General features: G+C 42.8%; 1 protein-coding gene across 1 annotated transcript in view; it reads right to left on the bottom strand.

Moving 5' to 3' along the window:
* dnai1.2 (dynein, axonemal, intermediate chain 1, paralog 2) overlaps nt 1-27,724 on the bottom strand; it is a 337,978-nt gene that overhangs the window by 38,451 nt on the left and 271,803 nt on the right. Inside the window, exon 19 of the mRNA XM_041183411.1 lies at nt 4,777-4,962. Within this exon, the coding sequence (XP_041039345.1) occupies nt 4,777-4,962 (186 nt within the window). The remainder of the gene's footprint in view (nt 1-4,776; nt 4,963-27,724) is intronic.

Raw genomic sequence — 27,724 nt, 5'->3', positions numbered from 1 at the left:
AAGATGGGCACAGGTAAAGGGAAAGCTGGAAAAAGGTTAATTAGATGTATTACTGACTATATTAATGTGCCTGTGAGCTACAAAAGGTAAGATCACAAGATTAACACAATGATGACAGGCAGAGTTAAGCAGCTCCCAGAGAGGACCACAACTGGAGTGAAAACATTGAGCCATTGAAAGATAGGATAAGAAGATGCATTGTAGAGTGGTGTAGACAGCTTGAGAAATTGAGTTCCGAGGTGATAGTGGAACAGGAAAGTAGTGAGGAGGAACAGTTCCCCCCAGGACATGCTAGAAGTGAGGGATAAGGTAATGATGAAAGTAACACCCAAGAAATCAGGTTTTGTACCCAAGTGAATAGGATCTTATGAGATAATACTGATTAGTGGTACTTGCACCTGTGTGGATACGAAAGGGTGCTGGAAGCATTGGTCGCAATTGAAGCATGTTCCTGACAAATCTTATTTTACAGAATTAATCGTGACCAACCAAAGATAACTAGAAGTTCTTACACTTGAATCCACAGAAATGATGCTACAACAGCGCTAACCATCTTAACAAGTGGAGGCGAAATACCACGGCCACAATTAATTGATCCCCCTTGTCCAGCATTGAGCTCTGGACCAGAAAATGGGCGAGTGTCGATAAAAGCAGGCAAAAACTTTATATGACAATGTATACCATGAGCTAGTACCTGTCGCTCTAAATATCTCTTGATATTGGCCTGCCAAAGTGGTGTTTGGATCATACCCGAGCACTGTATGCGACGCTGACAAAACAAGAGACAGCACAGGCAGTCTTGTCTAATGCTGGAGGACGGCCTGTGATTCCATCCTCTGTTTAGGGAAAAGGTTGACTAAAACGTAGTCTGGTTAATAACGTTGCCACAGCATTTAACACAGGGACCTCAGTAGTAAATTTGATTGATTTGGCAACAGTGGACCACAAGGTCTGGACTTTAAGCTCTCACAGAATCACAGTGCAGAAGAGGCCCTTCGGCCCATCGAGTCTGCGCTGACATGTGAAAAACACCTGACCTACCTACCTAATCCCATTTACCAGCACTTGGCCCATAGCCTTGAGTGTTATGACATGCCAAGTGCTCATCCAGGTACCTTTTAAATGATGTGAGGCAACCCACCTCCGCCACCTTCCCAGGCAGTGCATTCCAGACCGTCACCACCCTCTGGGTAAAAAAGTTATTCCTCACTTCCCCCTAAACTTCCTGCCCCTCACTTTGAACTTATGTCCCCTTGTGACTGACCTTTGAACTAAGGGGAACAGCTGCTCCCTATCCACCCTGTCCATGTCCCTCATAATCTTGTACACCTCAATCAGGTCACCCCTCAGTCTTCTCTGCTCCAACAAAGACAACCCAAGTCGATCCAATCTCTCTTCATAACTTAAATGTTTCATCCCAGGCAACATCCTGGTGAATCTCCTCTGCACCCACTCCAGTGCAATCATATCCTTCCTTTAATGTGGCGACCAGAACTGCACACAGTACTCCAGCTGTGGCCTCACTAAGGTTCTATACAACTCCAACATGACCGCCCTACTTTTGTAATCTATGCCTCGATTGCTAAAGGCAAGTGTCCCATATGCCTTTCTCACCACCCCACTAACATGCCCCTCCGCCTTCAGAGATCTATGGATCACAGGCCAAGGTCCCTTTGTTCCTCAGAACTTCCTAGTGTCATGCTGTTCATTGAATACTTCCTTGTCAAATTACTCCTTCCAAAGTGAATCACCTCACACTTTTTAGGGTTAAATTCCATCTGCCACTTATCTGCCCATTTGACCATCCTGTCTATAACTTCCTGTAGCCCAAGCCACTCAACCTCACTGTTAACCACCTGGCCAATCTTTGTGTCATCTGCAAACTTATTATTCCTACTCCCCACATAGTCATTTATGTTGTTTATATAAATGACAAATAATAGGGGACCGAGCACAGATCCCTGTGGTATGCCACTGGACATGAGCTTCCAGTCACTAAAGCAGCCTTCTGTCATCACCCTCTGCCTCCTACAACTAAGCCAATTTTGAATCCACCTTATCAAATTACCCTGTATCCCATGTGCATTTGCCTTCTTTATAAGTCTCCCAAGTGGGACTGTGTCAGCTTAAGAAAATTCTGGAAAAGGGACGGGAGGTTCAGGACAGGCAATTCAGTACGGACCAAGACCTGACACAGATAATTCAGAGCTTAGCCACTGTAATAGAGAGCCATACATGGACCATTAATAAATTGATTAATGTAGAGAGAAACCTCTCAGCTGAATCGGTCAGGAATGACGTCTGCAGCACCTATGGATCATGGATGCTCGAGCAGACCTGGGAAAACCTGAGACAAATTCATCAGGGTGAAGTGCCCCTGTGGATAGCAAATGCACACTTGTTTAACCTGTCAGGACAGGACTGGTTGCCAGTTCAGGGGTCTGACATGTGTATATAGAACTGATACTAAGTATGTTGTGAATAATAATATGTTAATCGGCATGGTTTTGGCAAACCCAGTTATACCAGATTCAACACCTACTAAGACATTATATAGAGTAGAAAATATTGGGGTAGTTAGGGGGGAGTATTATTTAAGGTATCATGATATACCGCCGTATGCAGTAGAGATAGAGGGTAATATAGTAAGCACCACTTTAGAGAGATGCAGTGTAGAGGCCTCTTTGGTAGTGTGTCCATATCCGATATATGCAACAGCCAATTGTACAATGGAAGCAATATCGGCTATGTTGGAGCCAACTCATATTGCATACGAGGGTACAGGGAGATATTGCATTACCACGACGCAACAAGAATACCAATATGGGGACAATCGATCTTCTCCTATAGCCAGCCCTGTGGTGGGTCTATACTCACAAGTACCAGCCAGGGTGGGAAAGGTAGAATTTGGGGAAATCTACAAGAGGGAAACAGTTAATGTGCAGGCAGAGGAAAGCATAAAAGAAAACCTGACACAGTATTTGAGCCAGTTTTCCTATGTAATCCCACTGTTATCTGAACGCCTTACAGGTATCTGCGATGAGACCCACTGAGTGCACAGAACCTATTACATGTTGTAGCAACACGTTAAAATGATGACAGATGAGATCGAACAGATAGACATGGGAAGACTTGTGGAGTTGGGGGCTGAATGTACAGATACACCCATGGTTTAGTACCATCTCCCATGTTTTAGTTATTGCCCAGTTGATATTGGTAACATACCTGGTCCACCGCATTAGCAGGACACACAAGAGCTGGCAAAAAGTATAGGATTTCAGGAAGATGGGGGCTAAACAAGGGAGGCAAGTGCCTATATTGCAGGGCCAGCCTGTACAGATGGTATAGCCCTTCTAACCCTAAGCTCGATATCTGGCCAGTATCAATGGGCAGCAGAGGATAAGGAAAGGGGCAATGCCACTGAGTAGGCTACCTTGGCTAAGCCAAGGTCCAAAAGGGCAAAAGGGTTATAATTTTATTTTGTTAGAAGTGTGTTTCAGTGAAAACAGAACTGTAAGCAGAAAAACAGAACTAGGAATTAACACGTGTTTCAGGCAGGATAAGAAATGAGATAGGCAAACTAGTAAAACAAAGAACAAGGTCCAGAGGGTGGGTGTTGGAATCATGGAGGCCCAGGCTCCTGCACAATCAGCAAGATCTGGTGGTCTTGCAAGGATGAGAACAATGGGAAATAGGTGACCAAAGCTGGAGGCATCTGTTGAGCAGTTGATTGTGAGATGACAAGATTAGAATATGTGTACGTGACTAACTGTGTATAAAAAAGGTGATTTTGCTGTAATCTGTAGAGTACTAAGGCTGTCTCTCCCTGCGTACACTTGAACAATTAATAAATGATTGTAGCCTGTACCTGAATATCCTGGTGGTTTGTAAGGTAAATTATAACACATTGTCACCCATTTTTGTGAAGATAGATGCAAAGTATTCAACCAAGAACCCCACCACTCATTTGACAAAGACCTCCTCTTATTTTCATCAAAATAGGGGCTTTAATAAGTCTTGCATACATCTTATGAAGCAGTTCTGGGTTGTGCTATTCAGCATTGTGCATATTTAGCACCACAAAGGCAGCTAGCCCCTAATGTATAACTGCTTTAAGAGTGCCAAAATGTGCCTTATTAGCTCCTATTTTCTTAATATTATCAAAAGAGTAATCAAATAACTTTCAAAAATACATATGATTTAGGAGTAGGAGTAGGTTCCGCCATTCAATAAGATCATGGCTGATCTGATTGTGGCCTCAACTCCACATTTCGCATACTCTCAATAACCTTTGACTCCCTTGTTAGTCAAGAATCTATCTACCTCTGCCTTAAAAATATTCATTGATCCTGTCTCCACTGCTCTCTGGGGAAGAGAGTTCCAAAGATTCACAACCCGCTGGGAGAAAAAAAATTCTTCTCACCTCTGTCTTAAATGGGAGATTCCTTATTTTTAAACTATGTCCCCTAGTTCTAGTTTCTCCCACAAGGGGAAACATCCTTTATGCATCCACCCAGTCAAGTCCCCTCAGGATTTTACATGTTTCAATAAGATCATCTCTCAATCTTCTAAACTCCAATGTGTCAGTCGAGTGAACCTTCTCTGAACTGCTTCTAATGTACTTATATATTTTCTTAAATAAGGAGTCCAAAACTGCATACAGTACTCTAGATGTGGTCTCACCAATGTCCTGTACAATAACAGAATTAATATATTTTTATTTCCAACAGTGGCACTCTGCTGTACTCTAATTGGACATTTAAGAAACTATCTTACCTTAGGTTGTTTTCGGAGGTTTGGAGAGAGTTTCAAGATTGCCACACCACCACGTTCATCTCCTACCATTATAATAGGGTAAGTTGGATTGAATTCAATGTGTGTGAGTTTATTTTTCTTCTTATTCACAATAGCTTGCTCACAGATTGGTTCATATTTGTTAACATTCAAGTCAAACACATGAATCTGGTAAGTAGAAAAGTAAAAAAATTAATGTAGCATAAAACGTAGAACCCTTTTCTCAATAAAACGAACACTCAATGGAAGTAGTCGGCTGAGATTTGGTTTTTGGCTAAAGAATGGGTACATGAATTGTGAAGATTGAAAGACAAGTTGGGAGAATAAACAAAATTAAATTGTCCATTGTCATAGATTTGTACACTTGATTGGGTACTATTGAGGCTGTCGGGCTAATGATAAAGTTAAGGAGAGAAAGTTTAGGGAAGATCTGATATGCTACGTTTGATAGACAAGTAAAGTGTTAACTGAATAAAGATAGAATAGGTTGAGAAAGGAATGAAGAATAAATAAGGTCATGAACTTGGCAGCTAGGAGCATCGTTGGCTGTGCTTTGATTTCCATGCCCTGTTTTCAGTGCCAGGCTCTTCCAGAGGGTGGGTATTTGCCAGGAAGGTGCCTAGACCATAAAAATGGCATGAACCAGGCAATTTTCCAGCACTAATCCCTCAATAGGTTCAGTACACCTCTTCTTCCTCTGTTTGGGAAAAAAATAGATTATTACCTTTAAATTTTGAGGATCAGCATTCATATATAATTAGTTAGACTTTTGTTTTGATGAATAAGGTTCAAATCTGATTTGAGTTTCAAATAAACAACAGAAGACAATAAGTACGTCAGCTCTGATATACACCATTGTTAAGCTGCCAAAGAAACACACACATGAAAACACCATAAAGAAATCTATGCCCAAGACAAAAGATTATGCCTCCCATTACATACCAAAACACAAGAGACTGTTAAGGAAAATGGAAGCAAATGGAATTGGAAGCAAAGTTTTGACATAGACAGGAAATTGGTTAGAAAACAACAGGGGGTAAATTGGATGGCCTGTGAAAATGTGTGCAAGGATCAGGCACCGAGGGAATGTACAAGGGTGATTAATTATGTATAGAATACGGCATGATCTTATTTATAAATTTCGTTTGCAAAGTATATTTTGTGGTGGCACTTATTCTTGTATTGTGATCAGCAGGACAATATATTGGTGAATGACAGAGGGAAGGTAAAGAGTATGAGACTGTTGATGAATGGCGAATTGGAGTTGTGGTTACGGGTATTGCACTCAAATTAGTTTCTCACAGACAGTCAAGCCAAAAACAGGCTATCCAGGTTAGTGCCACCCTTCCTCTTTCTTCTCTTCCTCCTCCTCATATTACTCCTCTTCAGCTGCTTGCCTGACGGCTGGTGGGAAGTGCTGGCCCCACAAATTGGAGATGTGCAGCATGCAGCAGATCACAGTGAACCCTGAGGCCCGCTTATCCATGTCCTGCAGGGCTCCTCAGTGCCATCTAGACAGAGGAGTTAAGGAAAAATATGAATGAGTATTTCACCTCATTTCTATTTTTCCTTGGTTCTGATGAAGAGTCATACGGACTCTCTGTATTCCTCTCCACAGATACTGTCAGACCTGCTGAGTTTTTCCAGCTATTTTTGTTTTTGTTTCAGACTTCCAGCATCTGCAGTATTTTGCTTTTATTTTAGACAGAGGAGTTGTTGTTTTAGCATGCCAGTGGTCTGCTCTATTTCATTTCTTCAGGTAGCCATTTCCCATTGAATGCATGCTGTGTAAGAATGCAAAAGTTGCAAACTGGAGTCATGAGCCATGTCATTAGCAGATAACTCTCGTCAATGAGTAGCCACGCTTTGGTTTGCTGTGGTGGCTGAAATGCAGTTGGCATTGACGGTGGACTGTCCCAGAATGTAGGCATCACAAGTGTTACCAGGATCTGCACTGACTTGCATTGATGTGCTGCCTGTGATCACAAACCTGCTGAATGTAGAGGGACTGAAATCCCTATTGGAACATGGTATGTAATGGAGTTGACATATGGCACCTGCAAAGGGATGTGCATGTAGTCAATAGCATCCTGCATTATGGGAAGCAAATAATCCTAGCAAACACTTGCTCTTGCTCTGCCTGCTCGTCTCTGGCATGACAGAATGAAACACAGTTAGTCCTCTTTGAATAGGGGACCTCAGTGCCTTCCCCTATTCAACAGTTGGCAGCAAACTGTGAGGTGGCATTATCTCCAGCTCCAGTCTGTAAAGAGCTAGATGCTTAGAAATTTATCCCATAGTCATCTTCACAGCCACTAGCATTGTGGTCCTTATCCTGCTCTGAACTTGCGGTTGTGACTGCAGCAGTTGGCACATCTCAGTGAGGACATGTTTATTTAGGTGCAGATATCCCACAAATTGTTCCGTGCTGAGTGAGGTTCAGGTAGGAGAATTACTCCCTGAATACCCTGGTGGAAATGTCCTCCTGCTGAGAGCCCTTCTCCACCTCCCCCTTCCAGCAGTGTGTCCTGCTCTGCGCAGCCTTTGCTCATTCTTATTCATGTTCTATTCCAAGGGGAAGGCCTACTAATGCACTTATTTTTGGGAGCAACTAGTTTTTGCATAAACCTTGAAGTCATAAAGAAGTCTTTCAGCAGCTGCCACTCCAGTAGACCTTTACAATTTAAAACAATTATGGAAAGCACCAAATACCCGCAGAAATATTCCAAGAGCCTGAAGAAATTAACCAACATCTAACCTGAAAGTAATCGATAATCTTTTTAAATAGTAGTGGTGCATCCTTCATACTGCTTAATGCATGTAAAGTTGTGCAAGGTTATGAAAGGGCATCACTGAAGCATGGAGCAAGGTCACTTGGTGATAGCTGTCATGATCTGCCTAGTCTGCATACTTTCAGTGGACAGGGCATTCTGCATGACTCATGGTAGAAATGTATACACACACAGTGGACTGCATATTGATCCACAAATGGCACCGGTAGCACCCAAACAATGTACAATTTCACGCCCAGCAAGTAGGGTTAATGAGCTTGTACTCTGAACGGGAGGAGGTGACTAGTGGTATTCCAAAGGGATCTGTACTGGAACCTCAGCTTTTCAGTACATTCATAAATGTCTTAGAAGAAGTAATAGAGTTCAAACAAGTTTGCCGATGACAATAAGGCCTGAATTTTCGCAAAAAAGGAAGGGCTGCAGACCTAAGCCAAAATGGCAACAGAGCCCTGATTCTGGAGGCTCCGTCCCCAAAGCTGGCACCTACCACTTTATCCAGGCAGTGATGGGAGGGGGAAGGTGATGGGGGCAGAATCCATTTCACACATCCGAGGTTCATGGAGGCAGCTGCACTATTAAGTACACATTTAAAAGTTCAGCTGTGTTCGCTCAGAAGCAATTTCACTACCAGGATTTCCAAAACACAACTCTTGGGATTTGGCAATTGGAGGAGAAGGTTTAAAGTAACCGTAGTTATTAGGAGAGGTCAGGTACCATTTGGGAGAGGTCGGGCACGTCTTTGGGATTGTTAAGAGTAGATTAATGTGTGTAAGTGTGGAGAAGGTCTGTAGAACTGTCAAATCATTAAAATCCCCTGCTCTTGAAATGTTAAAAAAAAGCCCTCAGTTGAAAAAAATCGCGCTTGCAATTTCAATTGTTGTTTCTTATCATATGCTTGAGGCCTGTCATTATAGAATTAGTGCTCTTGACTGTTTCCACAACCTATCATTATCACAGTGGGGAGCCTGTAAATTCAGTTTGATTGACAACTCCAAATGGTTATAAAGGGTTTAGCTGTCTTTGATGTGGGGCTATGAATACACATGTTTGTTTTTATAAGGGATTAAGTACTTGAAGGGATTTAAATATATTGAATGGGCTTTTATCAATGAGTGTTTTTTAATATAATGAAGTCTGTAATAGATACTTATTTTATTTCATCTCTTCATTTAAAACAAAGAGCGAGTGAGCGTGCGTGGATTTCATTTAATACAAAGAGCGAGTGAACGTGGACTTCTTTTATAACAAAGAGCAAGTGAGCATGGACTTCATTTAAAAATTAGAGCGAATGAGTGTGGACTTTATTTAAAACAGTAAGTGGGTGAGCTGTAGACTTTATTTAAGACAGAGTGCGGCGATGTCATTTAAAAAGAGCAGGGAGAGCAGCTGATTAGTGAGTTGAATTGGTGAGTATTTCTAATTTTTGGATTAAAATTAAAGTCTATAGTTAGTGTTTAGATCTCTAGTCTTTATTTTCTCTTTCTTAAAAATAGCTTGTTAAGTATAAGATCGATACTGGCATAAACAATTAATTGCAATGAAGTGTAAAGAGCAGGGAAACTAGAGTAATTAATTAAATAAAACAAGATAGTGATAGCAGGATGGGTGACATGTTGCTGCTGCGGCATGTGGGGTTGCTGGACACCAAGGTGATCCGGAGCAAACACATCTGTAGTAAGTGTTTGCAGCTTGGGCAACTTCGGATCCAAGTTAAGGAGCTGGAGTTTGAGCTGCAGACATTGCGCCACATCAGGGAGGGGGAAAGTTACCTGGACACTTTGCTCCAGGAGGCGGTCACACCCCTCAGATTAGATAATTCAAATTTGGTCTGTGACCAGGGACAGGAAGGTGTGACTGCAGGTGAGGCAGGTATGGAAACCAGGGGGCAGCGTTCAAGGAGCCTCAGCCCCTGAAATTGTCCAACAGTTATGAGGTTCTTGCAAGCTGTGTGGACGATTGCAGGGACTAAAGGAATGATGAACAAACTGACCACGGCATCGGGTACAGGGAGCCATTCAGATGGGGGGAGGAAATAGGAATATGGTAGTGGTAGGGGACAGTATAATTACGGGGAATAGATACTGTTCTCTGCAGCCATGAGTGTGAATCCCGAAGGCTGTATTGCCTGCCTGATGCCAGGGTTAAGGACATCTCGTCAGGGCTGGAGAGAAACTTGGAGTGGGAGGGGAGAGATCCAGTTGTCGTCGTCCATGTTGGTACTAATGATGTTGATAGGACTAGAAAGGAGGTTTTGCTGAAAGAATTCGAACAGTTAGGAGCTAAATTAAAAAGCAGAGCCTCCAAGGTAATAATCTTGGGATTACTACCTGAACCATGGGAAAACTGGCACAGTGTAAATAAAGTTAAATGCAAGGCTCAAAGATTGGTGTGGAAGGAATGGGTTTCAGTTCATGGGGAATTGACATTGGTACTTGGGTAGAAGGGAGCTGTTCTGTTGGGATGGGCTTCACTTGAACCATGCTGGGACCAGCATCCTGGCAAATTGAATACTAGGGCTGTAGAAAGGGCTTTAAACTAAATAGAGGTGGGGAGAGTTCTGGAGAGGGGATATGTAGGCTTACAAAGCAAAAGGATATGGTGGCATTGCAGGGAAGCTACTTAGGTAATGATGCCCAGAGTGTGACAGGAAGGGACAGAGTGTACAAACAAAAATAAACAGCAGCATATAGGGTCAAAGGTGGAAAAAATGGTAAAAAGGCACAATTACTACCTCTTTACCCAAAAGCATGTAGTATTCGGAACAAAATAAATCAATTAATGGCACAAATAGAGATCAATGGGTCTGATTTTATATCCATTATAGAGACATGGTTACAAGGAGATCAAACCTGGGAACTAAATACTCAGGGGTATGTGACTTTTTGAAAGGACAGGTAGGAATGAAATGGTGGTGGGGTAGCTTTGTTAGTATGAGATGGAATAAGTACGATATCAAGAAATGACCTTGGATCAGAAGATGTAGAATCCTAATAGGTGGAGGTAAGAAATAACAAGGGGAAGAAGACACTGGTGGGAGTAGTCTATAGGCCCCCTAACAGTAGCTATGCTTTCAGACAGAGAATAAATCAGGAAATAAGGAGGGCATGTAAAAAAGGCAGTATATTAATCAGGGTGATTTAGTGTCTATGTAGATTGGGAAAATCAAATTGGCAGAGATAGCCACGAGCAAGAATTCAGAGTATATCTGGGACAGTTTCCTAGAACAATATGTTGTGGATCCAAAATGGGAGCAGGCTATTTTGGATCTGGTAATGTGTAATGAGGAAGGTTTAATAAATGATCTGAGTAAAAGATCCCTTAGCAAACAGTGATCATAACATGGTGGAATTTAGCATTCAATCTGAGAGTGAGAAACTTAGTTCGTAAACATCTATGCTAAACTTAAATAAGGGTAATTACAAAGGAATGAGGGCAGAGTTGGCTGGAGTGGACTGGGAAAGATGGTTGATGAACAATGGTAGACATTTAAGAAAATAGTTCATGACTCACAACAAAGATATACCTCAGTGAGGAAGAAGGATTGTAGGAAGGGAATAAACCAACAATTGTTAACCAATCGTTAAGGATAGTATCAAAGTGAAAGAAAAACATACAAAGATTAGTGGTAAGCCTGAGCATTGGAAAAGGTTTAAAAGCCAACGGAAGATGACCAAAAAAGAAAGGAAGAAAATAAACTTTGACGGTAAACTAGCATATAATATAAAAACGGACAGCAAGAGCTTCTTTAAATATATAAAAAAGAGAGAGACCAAAGTCAATATAGGCCCCTTAGAGAATGAGGCTGGGGAAATAATAATGGGTAACCAGAAAACGGCAGAGGAGTTGAATAAATACTTTGCATCAGTCTTCACGGTAGAAGACACTAACAGCATACCAAAAATTCTAAATAATCATGGAGCAAAAGGTGGGGTGGTGGGTGGATAACTGTCACTAGAGAAAAAGTACCAGGGAAACTAATGGGGCTAAAGGCCGATAGGTCCCCTGGACCTGATGGGTTGTATCCTAGGATATTAAAGGAAATAGCTGCAGAGATAGTGGATTCATTGGTAGCAATCTTCCAAGAATCCTTGGATTCTGGAAAAGTCGCAGAGGATTGGAAAACTGCCAATGTAACACTCTTATTCAAAATGGGAGGGAGACAAAAAGCTGGTAGCTATAGGCCAGTTAGCTTAACCTCTGTCATTGGAAATGTTAGAGTTTATTATAAAGGATGTAATAGCAGAGAATTTAGAAATACATAATCTAATCAAGCACAGTCAGCAAGGCTTTATGAAGGGGAAATCATGCCTGACAAATTAATTAGAATTCTTTGAGGAGGTAACAAGCAGGATAGATAAAGGGGAACTAGTAGATATAATATATTTGGATTTCCAACAGGCATTCGATAAGGCCCTACACATTAGGCTACTTAATAAGATAAGAGCCCATGGTGTTGGGGTAGTATATTAGCATGGATAGAGAATTGACTAACTAATAGAAGATAGAGAGTTGGGATAAGAGGGGGCATTTTCAAGATGGCAACTTGTAACTAGTGGAGTGCCACAGGGATCAGTGCTGGGGCCACAATTATTTACAATATATATTAATGACTTTGATGAGGGAAATGAATGTACTATCGCCAAGTTTTCAGATGACACACAGAGGTGGGACGGCAAGTGGTGAGGATGATACAAAGAGTCTACAGAGGGATATAGACAGGTTAAGTGAGTGGGCAAAAATGTGGCAGATGGAATATAATGTGGGGAAGTGTGAGGTTATGCACTTTGGCAGGAAGAATAGAGAAGCTGAATATTATTTAAATAGAGAAAGACTGTAGAAAGCTGCAGCACAGAGGGATTATGGGCCTCATGCATGAATCCCAAAAAGCTCACATATAGGTTAAGCAGGTAATAGGTAAGGCAAATGGAATGTTGGCCTTTATTTCAAAGGAAATGGAGTATAACAATAGAGAAGTCCTGCTAAAACTATACAAGGCACTAGTTAGACCACACCTAGAATGCTGTAAACAGTTTTGATCCCCTTATCTGAGGAAAGATATACTGGCATTGGAGGCAGTCCAGAGAAGGTTCACTACGTTGATCCCAGGAATAGAAGGATTTTCTTTTGAGGAGAGGTTGAGTCAGTTGGGCCTGTACTCATTGGAGTTAAGAAGAAGCAGAAGCAATCTTATTGAAGCATGTAAGATTCTTAGGGGGTTTGACAGGGTAGATGCTGAGAGGTTGTTTCCCCTTTTGGGGGAGTCTAGGACCAGAGGGCATAATCTCAGAGAAAGGGGGCGCCCACTTAAAACAGAGATAAGGAGAAATTTCTTCTCTCAGAGGGTAGTGAATCTGTGGAATACATTACTGCAGAGGGCTGTAGAGGCTGGGTCGTTAAGTGTATTCAAAGCTGAGATAAACAGGTTTTTAATCAGTAAGGGAATCAAGGGTTATGGGGAAAACGCAGGAAAGTGGAGTTAAGGATTATCAGATCAGCCATGATCTCATTGAATGGTGGAGCAGACTCGATGGGCTGAATGGCCTACTTCTTATGGTCTTATGGCTCCGGAGGTCTGCCCATGGTGGATAATGGGTGTTTTGATATGGAGGGTGAAAGAGCAAAGGGTGGTGGTTGGGGGGCATGGGTTGGCATGAGTTGGCACTAAGTTGGCATAGGGCATTCAAAGGACTATGAAGATGGGTGGTGTTCATGAGTTGGCATGAGTTAGTATGAGCTGTCATGGGGCAATAAGGGGCCATGCATGATGGCCAAACGAGCATAGGTTGACATGGTATGAGGGGCCATAGATGGCAGGTGAGGAGCATGAGATGGCATGAGTTGGCATGGATGGGGCATGGGGAGTGTGTAGGGGTTGAGGGGATATGATGGTGAGGGCTATAGGGCCTTTTATTGATCATTGAGCTGGGCCTTTTAAACAGCCTGCCTTGGCACTCACAAACCCCTGTGGCTGCTTCCTCGCTGATTCTAGGGGTGGCGGCTCAACTCCAGTTAACACCCGCCCCCTCCGGAATGAAAATTCAGTTGTTTGGGAGAGTTTCTTCCAAGTCAGGTCTGGGGAGTTGGGAAATTTCTCAACCCCGCGGACCGACTCGGCAGCGAAGATTCAGCTCTATGTTAGGCAGCACAGTAACTAGTGCAGATGGGAGCAAAAAGGACAGATTGAGATCAACTTAAGAAGTGAAGAGTCATCCATCCACTTTAGTCTTAAGAAAGATAGATCACAGTATTTTCTAACGGGTGGAAAACTAGGAACTGTGGAGAAGTGAAGAGATTTAGGGCCTCATGTACAGGAATTACTTAAGACTGGTCAACAGGTAGAAAATATAATTAAAAAGACTGATCTCAAAGGGATTGGACTGCAAAAGGGTGGGAGTTATGCCATAGTTGAATAAAACTTTGGTTAGATATCATCCATAATACAACGTTCAGTTCTGGCCATCACGCTTGAACAAGGATATATTGACATTGGGTGCAGTGCAAATTTAGCAGAATGATACCGGGCTAAAAGGGTTAAATTATGAGGAAAGATTGTATAGACTAAGCCTGTATTCCTCGTATATAGAAGATAAAGGTGATATAATTGAGATATTTAAAACGATTGGTAATTTTGATATTATAGAGAGAAACTATTTCCTCTTGTGGAGGAGTGCAAAGAAAAAAGGGGAGATAGCCTTAAAATTAGTGCTTGGCTGTTTAGAGGTGATAGCAGGAAGCACTTCTTCATACAACGGGTAGTGGAAATCTGGAGTTCTCTCCATCAAAAGCTGCTGAGGCTAGGTCAATTAAAACTGTCAAAAGTGAGACTGATAGATTGCTAGGCATGGATATTAAAGGGTGAAAACATGACTGGTCCTGGAAGTTAAGACACAGATCAGCCATGATCTAATTGAATGGTGAATCAAGGTCAGGGGTTGATTGATCTACTTCTATTTTTAAATTCCTCATTGATCAAGCTGGGTTGGAGAGGAACAAATTGTTTATAGTAAAAATTTCAGCTGCAGTGATGATAAAGACTTGTCTCAAATGAGTCCACATAATTTCTGTCTTAAGTTCCAAAGCCAGCCACACTGTCCTTGCCTAAATTGTGACAAAATATTTCAAGTTTGGTTCTAGGATTAAAGGTTTGCGGGAGGAATCAAATCACATATTTCAAATAACTGAACAATGTGTAATTGGCTCAGCATGTACCTGACAGTCAGTTATTTCAGGATCCTACGCCGGAATCATCCCAGATTTGCACTAAGTATGGGAGGGGGCAGGAGGAAGAATTTTTTACCTGCATCTTCAAAGGTGGGTTTTCACACCTTTTTGTCCCATTCCTGGCACATCCCACCACAGTAATAATTTTGAACTGGACTGGATTAGCCATATAAATACTGTGGCTACAAAAGCAGGTCAGAGGCTAGGAATCCTGCAGCAAGTAACTCACCTCCTGACTCCCCAAAGCCTGTCCACAATTTATAAGGCACAAGTCAAGAATGTGATAGAATACTCTCCACTTGCCTGGATGAGTGCAGCTCCAACAACACTCAAGAAGTTTGACACCATCCAAGGTAAAGCAGCCCACTTGATTTGCCCCACATCCACAAACGTTCATTCCCTCCATCACCGACGCACAATGGCAGCAGTGTGTACCATCTACAAGATGCACTGCAGAAACACACCATAGCTCCTTAGACAGCACCTTCCAAACCCATGACCACTCCCATCCAGGACAAGGGCAGCAGATACATGGGAACACCACCACCTAGAAGATCCCCTCCAAGCCACTCACCATCTTGACTTGGAAATATACTACCGTTCCTTCACTGTTGCTGGGTCAAAATCCTGGAACTTACTCCCTAACAGCATTGTGGGTACACCTACATCACATGGACTGCAGCGGTTCAAGAAAGCAGCTCACCACCACCTTCTCAAGGGCAATTAGGGATGGGCAATAAATGCTGGCCTAGCCAGCGAAGCCCACATCCCTTGAATGAATTTTAAAAAATGAATTCCCATGAAACACGCCAGATTACTGACAGGGCTGCCTCTGATTCACCCGCCCTGCCGTCACCTCAGGCTTTCAGTAAACTGGGCACTATAATTAAAGGTGCCCCTGCGCAGAATTAGTAGTCTTAATGAGATAGGAAACTGCTGGGAACTGATGACTGCCAAATGGAGGAAACGCCCCCAGATTTAGCGACTCCTCCCTCGATCATATACTGGATAAAGTGGAGGCCCGCTGTGATGACCTCTACCTGCGCTCTAGGCCAAGACCAGTAAGCAAGGTCACCAATCCAGCATGGCAGGCAGTGGCAATGGTGGTCAGCATCAACGCTGTGTAAAAGAGGACAGCCAGTGCCGAAAGAGGATGAATGATCCCCTCTATTCCATCAGGGTAGATCATTCTTCTCATCACTCTCAACTCTCACTCACAAACCTATTGCACATCCACAAGGATCTTATTCACAGCAGTTCAAGGGACATCACCATTCACTCTCTCATACTTCATTTGCCCTGTAGATCATGTCCTCATCCTGTGCATGGCGCCACTCACCACCCACACACATGCCAGGCATCCTTGTTATCTGGCCTTTCATGCATCCTGCTTACACTCTCTTTGCTGTATTCAAGCAGGACAAGATGGCACACAACAAAAGGGAGAGGTCGCAGCTTGTGGAGGAATGCCTGAAATCAAGGTCCTCACAGGCGTTGAAAATGGAGTCATCCAGCTGGCTGGAAACGATCTGGACCATTCCTTTGCTCGTGGTGAGGTCAGAGGTGCTCAACCTAGTGAGGATCCAGCAGTGCAACATCCATCAAGCAACCATACTGTGAGTCACTTCCCCTATTCCACAGTCCCCTGCCATGCACTAAATTATCTCTCCTTGCTTTCACAGTCACAGCTGGGAAGCAGCCGAGGGGGTCCATGACCCAGGTCTCAAAGCAAGCCCCGAAGAAACCTCAAGCAAAGAATCTGATGACACCCTCATTGAAGACACATCAGAGCGCTCACCCACACCCTTCAACAGTGCAGAGACACACACCTCGGTGGGATCTAGCTCTAGAGTAGCTTCGGGGTCACATTCTGGTGAGCATTTTGCACTCTCTGAGTCACAGCATGCAGTGGCAAGGACTTCCCAGGTGTTCAGCATTCGGGGGACTGTTGGAGACCAGAAGTCTGCTGATTCTGGACTCGGTGATACCTCAGTTACTGCAGCTGCAGAGGCAAGACATCAGGAAGGGATGTCTGCTGCACTCCTCAGATTGCAAGGCACGATGGAGGAGTCTGTCTGCCTTCAGTCTGATATAATAGTGCTGGCAATCCAAAGCACTGAGGTCAACACTGGTAGGCTGGTGACTACCATGGAGACCTCAGTCCAGGACATCGGTCCTGCACTGCTGCGCGGGTTGAACTCCAATGTTGATGGCATAAATCGTGTCCAACAGTATCAATATGACAGGGGTGCGGGGCACCTTAAGTTCACTCCAGCTTGCCCTTACCCTCTAGGGGTGAGCCAGGGGCCCTAGGTCACACATAGGATGGAGCATTAACAGGTGCACACCCTGGGGCTATCTGCCCAGGTGACTCCAGGAGTGTCCTGCCCATCCAAATCCCCTCTTCCTGTGACCCCAGCAACTCCTGTTCCACAGGCTGAGAAGGGTGCCACTGCCACACAGCCAGTCTCCAAAAGCAGGCTGATGCCCTTGAGGTCTTGGTCCTCCAGAGGATGCCTGTCAAGGTCATCACAGACAGTGTGTAGCAGTTAGCAGGCCGCCTCCACCTCCGCTGTGGATGTTGGGGGAACACCAAGATGTAGCGGCATGGTTAGCAAAGCTAAGAAGATGTAGTTGCACAGCCTGGGCACTTGTACATAATGTTCATTATTGTAAATAAATTCCCAAGAATGTCTTCTTGCCTATGGCTCCTTGTTATGATGAATAGTGTTTGTGTCAGTCAGATGTGAAACCTTAGTCCATGCACAAGATAAAGGCAGGTGTCTCAGTCCAGTGCCTCTTCCCTGTGCTTTGTCGAACCTTCCCAGTAGAATGATGGTGCACCTTCACTGTCACAGTTAAAGTTTCCCCGCTGCATCTTCACGATATGACCCTGTTCACAGAGTGCAAGCGATCTGCCATCAGCCAGACAGGCGTCAGACATTCACAGATACAATGTGAGGATCTGCAAGTCGTCATTATCCTCCATGAATCTCGCAGCTTCTTCCCCCATTGCAATACCAGGTTGTGAAGGGTGCAGTGGGCAATGACGATGCGTGACACCCTCTCATTCTTCTAAACTGCAGAGAATATAAACCCTTTTTACTTAAACTCTCATCATAGGACAATCCCCTCAACCCAGGGACCAATCTAACATTTGCTGTACCACCTCCACTGCAAATATTTCCTTTCTTAAAGGTGGACACTAAAACTGCACACAGTATTCCAGATACTGTCCCAACAAAACTCTGTACAACTGTAGCAAGACTTCTTTATTCTTCTACTCCAATCCCCTTGCAAAAAGGCAAACAATGCTATTTGCCTTCCTAATTGCTTGCTGCACCTGCATGCTAACTTTCTGCACATACAAATCTCTTTGAACATCAACACTTACAAGTTTCACACCTTTTAAAAAATATTTAGCTTTTCTATTCTTACAACCACAATGCATAACTTCATACTTCCCTACATTAAATTCCATCTGCCATCTTGTTGCCCACAGCTTACCTTCCCACCTAGTTTGGTATCATCAGCAAACTTTGATACATTAGTCTCTCTTATTTAAGTCTTCCAAATAGATTGTAAATAGCTGATGCCCCAGCACCGATCCTTGCAGCACTCCACTATTCACTGTCTGCCAACTTGAAAAAGCCCTGTTTATGCTCACTCTCTGCTTTCTGTCTGTTAACCAATTGTCTATTCATGCTAAAGTACTATCCCCACCTCCATGAGCCCATATCCTGCTTATTAACCTTTTGTGTGGCACCTTAATGAGTGCCTTTTGGAAATTCAGGCATGCTACAACTACTGGTTCCCCTTTATCTACCCTACTAGTTACATCCTCAAAAAACTCTGTAACAAATTGATCAAACATGATTTCCCCTGAGTAAAACCATGTTAACTTGTTCTAATCATACTATGCTTTTCTAAGTGCTTTACTGAGAAGTGCATTGTTGAACTCAGCAGCTGTTCAAAGGACATTTAAGTGGCTGGAACTGTTCATTAAGTTGAGTTAACAGAGCAGAGTTGGGCTGGGTAGAAACGCTTCACATTAATTCAAATTTTCTCGGAAAAATAAGCCAAAGCCCTCAGTTAGGATAGATTGTATGAAAATAAATGCATGCCTAAGTTATCAAGAAACAAGTTCAGTATATAGATTATCAACTTTTACTTTTTGTTTCCCTTTATATCACATAAATATTTATATATATATTTACAGATCTTTCATGTTGTTCTTCATAATGTGTCAGAATAATTAAATGATGGGTGGAATTTAATCCAATCTGTCATAGCAGGAAACATGGCAGCCAGGCCCACAAAATAGCATGGGAGGCTGAGCATCAGTTTGCTGGCAGTGGGAACACTTCCCATGATTAAATGGGAGGTGGGAAGGGGCCAATGTGTGAAAATCACCTGCTGGTGGTGAACTGTCAATTAGGCTCATTAATGAGCCACTTGACACCAATTATCCCTGAGCCCACCGGAATTTAGTGGTGGCTCAGGGATTAAATGGGAGTTGCATGGCTCCCCTGTGCTTCCGGAAGGCCACCTGGCAAACCCTTGGCGGGGGGGAATTAGGCGGGGGGAAGAGGAGGGCATGGTATTGGGTGTTGGGTCCCTCATTGTCAGGAACTCAGTGCCTGATTGAGGGACCTACCATCAGAAGATGGGGAGGGGGGGTGCTGAAAACCAACCCCCTGTCCTTGCCAATGTCCCCTGCTGCCCCCCTTCTCCCACAACCCCCTCCGTACTACCCCTGTTCTGCCCTCACTTACCTGTGTGAATCCAATGGTGAATTCCTGAGAGCATTACTGGCAGCAGCCACCGCTCCCATTGGTGCTGCTGACAATGAAGAGCTGCTGCTTGTGATTGGCCGGCAGCTCTCGAAGTGTGATTCCTGTTCCCGATGTCCTAAATCCTGGAGAATGCCCAATGCTGGTCAGATAAGCGCCTGATCTGCACTTAATTTAATCAGGCTTCCCACACAGAAGCAACACAGGGTTCCCAACTGGTTTTCCAACGGGTCGGTGAGACCCCCATAGCCCACATTAAATTCCAGCTGATGTGTGTGCGTAGTGATACATTATGATCATGTAATTTGGCTGTCTGACTCTGTTTTCCATCATCTCTATCATCATTTGCTTTCCATCATTATCTGAAAGCTAACATACAAGTGCAGCAAGCAATTAGGAAAGCAAATGGTATGTTGGCCTTTACTGCAAGAGGATTTGAGTAATGGAGTAAAGAAGTCTTGCTGCAATTGTATGGAGCCTTGGTGAGACCACACCTGGAGTATTATGTAAAGTTTTGGTCTCCTTATCTAAGGAAGGATATAATTTCATAGAGGAAGTGCAATGAAGGTTCACCAGATGGACCCCTGGGATGATAGAACTGCCCTATGAGGAGAGATTGGGCCTGCATTCTCACTCAGAGGTTGGTGAATCTTTTGGTATTCTCTACCTCAGAGGACTGTGGAAGTTCAGCCATTGAGCATATTTAAGACAGAGATTAATAGAGTTCTAGATATTAAAGATATCAAGGGATATGGGGAAAGTGCGGGAAAATGGCATTGAAGATCAGCCATGATCTAATTGAATGCAGAGCAAGCTCAAGGGGCCAAATGGCCTACTCCTGCTCCTATTTGTTATGGTCCTACGTTCCTTAAAATCCCTTAACAGTTGTGCTTCAGCTGCTTTAATGACATATTTTACAACTTTTACTGCCTTTAGCTGGATTTGGCCAAGGTACTATTGTATATTGATGATCTGGTTTTAATATAAATTCCATAAGGCAACAGTAATGTGACTCTTGTGAGTTGGATTTGGCCTTAATGTGCACATCTGCTGAAGACGTCTTTTTTTTGCATTCCTCAAAAAAAATTGCAACATCTTTGCCATAATGATCAGTACTCATATTTTCCCCAAATCATAATATTTTGAATATAATCTTGGACCTCCTACTAAAAACATGATTATTCAAATAAATGTGCAAAGGATTAATATATTCCTCTTAAATGCCCCAAGTACTTTCTTGTGCAACACGTAATGCTAATTATTTTCACAATGAGCATAACCAGTGAGCATTGCAGGTTATTTAACTGGAGGCAGAGCATCTCAGTAAATCATGTACATATGCACACAGGCAATTTCTGCACAGATTACTGAATCGCAATCAGCAGTCTAAACCTTGGTTGATTATTCCCTCCTTACCCCCTGGGCTCTGAAGCCAATTGTAGCAACCTTGCCATTGCCCTAGCATAGATCAATGGCTCAGAATAAACCAGCGTTTGAACCTGTGACCTTCATTTGCTATATGACTTTGGTGTTCAGTGAACAATTTACTGATCATTAGGGAGCATCGAACTGTTAGATTTACCTGAACACCAGCGGCCATTAATAAGATTGATATTATGTTATATAGAAGTGGAGCTTGTATTCTATGCTTGGCCATCACTTTGACAAATGCACCAATTAGTAATAGTTTGCAAATCATAACATTAATTAAGTGTTCTGTCTTTCTCCTTGATTCTGACCTCCTTTATTTTAAATATTATGAGTGATCCTATCTCTTGTGCTTTTTAACAATCTTATTGTGCCAGGATTGTCCCTGCACATTTGACCCTGCAGTGCTCTCTCTCCACATGTCCAGCCAGACTGAAAGTTTGGTAGAGTGTATCTCCCATTTTTTGTTTTTATTTTTAATATATTTGACATATTTGTTTTATAAGAAAGACAGAGCATGTATCTTACTTTTAAATGACAAAAAGATAAAATAGTTATCCATTCTATTTATTCCTTTAAGGACAATAAAAACAACTTAAAAGCAAAGCACGTACCCATACTGAATATATCAGCACTCATCTTCTTTAAATACATCATTTGTCCTTCCCCATGATAATACTACATTATGAATTAATTCATAAATACCCTTCTGTACATTAGGATCTTGAACAATAACAATTTTAGAATACCCTTCCCCCCATCCAAATTAATAAAATGAACTGGCGAATCTTTTTACATAATAGGTTTTGTGGTTCTGGATACGAAGTCTCAATTATCACTTCTTAATTATATTTGGTAGTTATGAGATCACATTGTAAACCAAAACTAAGTGCATATTATTGATTGTCCTAATAGCGTGTTAATCCAGAAAGAAAATATTGCATTTATATAGCACTTTTCACAGCCTCAGGTTGTCGTAAAGCATTTTATAATCAGTGAAGCACTTTTGAAGTGTAGTCTTTAACAAATTAGTAAGAAGATTTTAAGGCTAAAATTTCCAATCCTAAACCAAATTCACACCGTCGTACTGTGGTCAGCTTTCACAAGGATTACCTTATTAATTATGCATTTTGAGCATCAAGCCCAGATTGTGCTTGCCAATTGAAGCTCTCTGCCAACAGGGACAGGAAATAGTGTTCAGCTGCAGTTCATACAGCCTTTGCCATTTGGCTGCTCTATTGTTGGCTCTGGGCCAGCATTGGAGCAGAAATTCCTTGAATTTCCACCAAATCTGATGCTAGCTGTGAAGAGAGTCTTTGCAAAAGATTAAGTAACAGGCTCTGATCAAAACATTGTTTGCTCCTCCCACACTGTGACTTGCAACTGCTGCCCCGCTTTCCCACCCTGTTGCTAGTTAGGTCACTATTGTTGAAATAAAGTCTTTTAAGATACAGAAGGATGCCATTCAGCCTACCAAGTCCATGTTGGCTCCCTGTACAGCAATCCAATCAGTCCCACTGTCCTATTTGATTCCCATAGCCCTGCAAATTGATTTCTTCCAAATGTCCATTCAATTTCCTTTTGAAATCATTGATTATTTCCATTCCCACCACTTTTGTGGGCAGTGGGTTCCAGGTCATTACCACTTGCTGCATAAAAAATGTTCCTCCTCACGTTCCCTCTGCATCTCTTACCTAAAATTTTAAATCTGTGTCCTTTCATCCTTGCACCATCAGCCTTGTCTATTTGATCTAAGTCTGTCATAATCTTGTACATCGCTATCAAATCTGCCTTCAATCTCCTTTGCTCCAAGGAGAACAACTTTAGCCTTTCCAACCTAACCTTGTAACTAAAAACCGTAATCCCTGGAACCATTTTACACACTGCAGCCTCTCACACCACTTACAATTTAATGGAGGTGGGATGAGGCCGCGGGTGGGGCGGGGGTTGCAAGCCGGATAGTGACCAGCCCACTCCTAGGAGCCGGGTTGGCAATTTGAACATTATAACAAAGCTGCATGCCAGTGTTATTTTCCTCTTTACCTCCTTCTCAAGCTATTGTACTTGACCTGGTTCTCACTTGAAGAATTCACCTAAAATGCAGCACACACTTTCCTTTTTTGTTTCATTAAAGGCCTGGATTTTTGCTGAGTTGAGATTACTCAGGAGTCTTTTAAAAATGGTGGCTGGGTTCTAATTCCTGGGCTGTCTGATTTTCAGGAGTGCCTTTAAAGGTTGCAGGCTGGTTCCTGTCAAAAGCCTGCATTCTGACACACCCAATCTGACCTCATTATGTATGTTTGGCTGAGAACACAGACAACCATTAGAGTACTAAAACACCTGTGCCTGAGAGAAAAAATCATCTGATTGACAGCTCAGGCTCTCTGATCACTGCTGTCTATTTCACAATGTTTCTTGACACTTAAGTGGTTTCAAGGGCTTGTGGTTTCTGTAATCGACTCTCTTAAAGGGTCTGGATGATTTGCACTTTTATTAGCTTCACTTGTGTTCTGCTGCAATTTACTCCTTTTCCTCCAGTACTCATCTCTCTTCTCCTTTCCAGATCTGCTCTGCCTGGGCTTACCATACCTTTGTCATCGGTTGATCCAACATATATTCTTTCTCTGCGCTCTAGCCACTGCCTCTAGGGGAGATTTAACCCCAAAAAAATGGGTGGGTTTTGGTCTGGTAGGAGGTTGAAGTGTTAAAAATCTGAATCCCGCCCCAACCCACCACTTACAATTTAATGGAGGTGGGATGGGGCAGCGGGTGGGGGGGATTGCGAGGCGGGTATTGACTAACCCACTCCTAGGTTTGGCAATTTGAACATTTTATAATGAAGCTGCATGCCACATATTTATCCACCATTTCAAATTTAACTCAGGAAACCTGACGGTTAAAGGGAAGTGAGGGCTGTTGGATCTAGGAGATAAGTACTTTTCCATTTACCTGCTTGATCCAGCATATCTGCTTCTCCAAGACTCTACATAATCTGACCCTTTCAATTGCTCCAAGGGCTCCTTCCTCTCCCTCCCCTAGGCCTCCAACACACCCTATCTCACCCACCCAGGCCTCCAATCTTCGAACACTCGGCCCTGGGTTGGAGCTCAGTCCTACCTGGTCCTGCAGTCTCCTCTTCAGTGTTTCCTGTAGAGCTCAAAGCTAGGTCTGTCAATCAGGCTGACTTCCATGTGGGGAACCTGCCCGTGACATTACACACATGCTGTGGAGTACCAGGCAGGGCAATCTCTTCTAGTTTCCTCCACTCTACCATCACCCATTGCAACCTCCATCATCCCAGCACACATTGTGGCAGGTAAAAATGTTAAAATTTCACCCCCCAACTATCTTGTCTTGTACTATATTGTACCTTCCCTTCTCAGCACAGTCCAACCCTGATATACCTTCTTCCTTGTTCCTGGCTTCTAACACTTCTATATCCTCCTGATTTCTGAAATACCAAACATGCTTGGCCTTCTTTCTCCCTTCAGCACCTTCCATACCTTCTCGCCGCAGGTTCTGATTTTGATGTACCTTCTGACTTGCCTCACACACCTCCCAGCTAATAATTATTCTCTACCCACCCTGTCTTCCTCTAACTCTGCTCTAAGATAAAAGCAAAATACTGCAGATGCTGGAAATACTTCAGATTCTTCATCAGAGTTGTGTGGACTCGAAACATTAACTCTGTTTCTCTCTCTACAGATGCTGTCAGACTTGCTGAGTTTTTCCAGCATTTTCTGATTTTATTTCTAAACCTGCTTTGCCTTCCCCATCCAACCTGTGGTACCTTCCTATTTTGGCCTTCAGCATTGCAGGCCTCCTTTCATTATATACTCAATTGTCTCCCGCCTTCTAATGCCATTTCATCTAAATCCCCTTTATCAGCCTGTAGCCCTTCTTTGCACTGTTTGTATATCTTGGTGACCAAAGCTGTTCAACTTCAATTTCCTCCCTCCTTCAGACTAGCATTCAACCCTTTATCTTTCTCATTCCTCCATTATCTTTAATTTCTTTGAATTCACTAAAAAATCTAGAATTAAAAGTCTAATGATGACCATGAAGCTATTTCAATTGTTGTAAAAACCCACTTGATTCACTAATGCCTTTAAGGGAAGGAGGTCTGCTATCCTTACTTGGTCTGGCCTACTTGTGAGTCCAGACCCACAATGCTGGCGTTTTTTCAACAGGGATGGGGGGGCATGTAAAATATGACAGGTAACTACCCACCCTTTTTTTTATATTCATTAACGGGATGTGGGCTTCACTGTCCAGCCCAGCATTTATTGCCCATCCCTATTTTCCCTTGAGAAGGTGGTGGTGAGCTGCCTTCTTGAACCGCAACAGTGCATGTGGTGTAGATACACCTTCAGTGCTGTTAGGAAGGGAGTTCCAGGATTTTGATCAGTGAAGGAACGGCGATATATTTCCAAGTCAGGATGGTGAGTGATTTGGAGGGGAACTTGCAGGTGGTGATGTTCCTATCTATCTGCTGCTCTTGTCCTTCTAGATGGTAGTGATTGTGGGTTTGAGAGGTGCTGTCGAAGGAGCCTTGGTGAATTCCTGCCATGCATCTTGTAGATGGTACACACTGCTGCTACTGTGGGTTGGTGGTGGTGGGAGTGAATGTTTGTGGATGTAGTGCCAATCGAGCGGACTGCTTTGTCCTGGACGGTGTCCAGCCTTTTGCATGTTGTAGGAGCAGCACTCAGCCAGGCAAGTGGGGAGTATCTCATCACGCTCCTGACTTGTGCCTTGTAGATGGTGGACAGGCTTTGGGGAGTCAGGAGGTGAGTTATTCGTCACAGGATTCCTAGCCTCTGACCTGCTCTTGTAGCCACAGTGTTTATATGGCTAGTCCAGTTCAGTTTCTGGTCAATGGTAACCCACAGGAGGTTGATAGTGGGGGGATTCAGTGATGGTAATGCCATTGAACATCAAGGGGCAATGCTCAAAGGCGTTACCATCGCTGAGTCCCCCCATTATCAACATCCTGGGGGTTACCATTGACCAGAAACTGAACTGGACCTCCGACCTCTAGACTGAAAAAGAACCATTCACCACTAATTTCTGTTTCCTTCAATCAGCCAACTTTGTATCCATGCTGCCACTGTCTGCTTTAACTATGCTGACAGGCCTGTTAAATGACACTTCATCAAATGTGTTTGGAAGTCCATGTACATCACATCAACCACATTACCCTCATCGACCCTCTCTGGCACCTCATCAAAAATTCAGTCAAGTTAGTTCAACAGAATTGTGCCTTTAACCATACTGGCTTTCCTCAATTCATCCACATTTGTCTAAGTGACTATTAACTTTGCCCCACCTTATTGTTGCTTAAAGCTTTTAAACTGACAGGCCTACAGCTGCTGGACTTAACCTTACACCGTTTTTTGAACAAGGGTGTGACATTTGCAATTGTCCGGTCCTCTGGCACCATCCATATCCTAAGGAGGATTGGAAGATTAATATTAGTTGAAAATATTTTCTAAAATAAAATAAGCTGTAGTAAAAGGGAGATATATCCAAGTAAAACAAGAAATGGCAGGTAGTTTGCACACCATATATTTTTGTAATCAGCACAACAAATAAAGCTAATTTCAGGAGGTACCAGAAAGCTGCAGCAACCATTTTAAAACCACTGTAAAGTATGAGGAATCAGATTGCTTAATGAGAAAGGCAATAAATAAAGTAGTAATCTGAGATGCTACAAGGTCATCTTAAAACTAGATATGCTAGCTGAAACACAATTTGTTGTCAATAGGTCAAAATTTGTATCATGGGGAAATGTATCTTTAATAAAAGCAAGAACCCAGAATTCAGTAAGAACTCTTCAGCTGGTGGTGGGATCTAAACTGCGCACCATACTTCATTTCATTAAATTAATTATGATTTCTACAAAAAATGATCATAAGCGTATATAAAATTGTGTGTGAGGGATGAATTTAGACAATGTGACTAAGCCACTTAGCATGCTTAGTATGGGACTTACTTTGGAATAGTATGTTTGCATATTACACTTTCCCATATATTCCATATTATGTCCCATATTGTCCCATATTATTCTTGCTCAGGTTCAAAATATTAACTGTTTTCCCTTCTGTGCCATTTACCATCCTCAGTGTCCACCATTCACATAATTAAAAACAAAATTCCATCAATATAAGTGAACTCCCTCACATGAGCCTCATATACTGCTCAATTCACCACACACCCCTTCTCTCACCTACTGAGTTTCTATAAATGACTCATACTTCACATTCATAGCTTCACCTCACCAAGCTTCACACTAATCTCTCACCTCTTATACATAGTGCCAGCTATTCAACTATGACAGGGGCATCGTCCAAACATTATGCACCACACTTATTGTCACACTCTCCTCTCTCTTGCAGGATAAGATAACCACATGCAGCAGCACCAAACTAGCTAGGGGCAAGAACAGATGCACATCCTCACCCCAAAGCAGGAGACCATATTCAATATCATTGGAGCAGCCACAGCAAAGGCCATGGCCAGTGATGGGTTGAGACCATTGAAGATATGATAATGTTCCTACTTAATCTTCTTTCTCACATCCCATTCCCCTCTGCCTACCTTCCCCCGATCCTATAATCTCTTCTGATTTACAAATTGCAGGTGGTGCAAACATGCACCTCTTGCTTCCTGACTCACCCTCATTCCATCAACACA

This window comes from Carcharodon carcharias, chromosome 1 (assembly GCF_017639515.1).
Source record: "Carcharodon carcharias isolate sCarCar2 chromosome 1, sCarCar2.pri, whole genome shotgun sequence".
Lineage (NCBI taxonomy): Eukaryota > Metazoa > Chordata > Chondrichthyes > Lamniformes > Lamnidae > Carcharodon > Carcharodon carcharias.
Note: the sequence above shows the minus strand (reverse complement) of the source record. Positions and strands in the feature narration are given on the sequence as shown.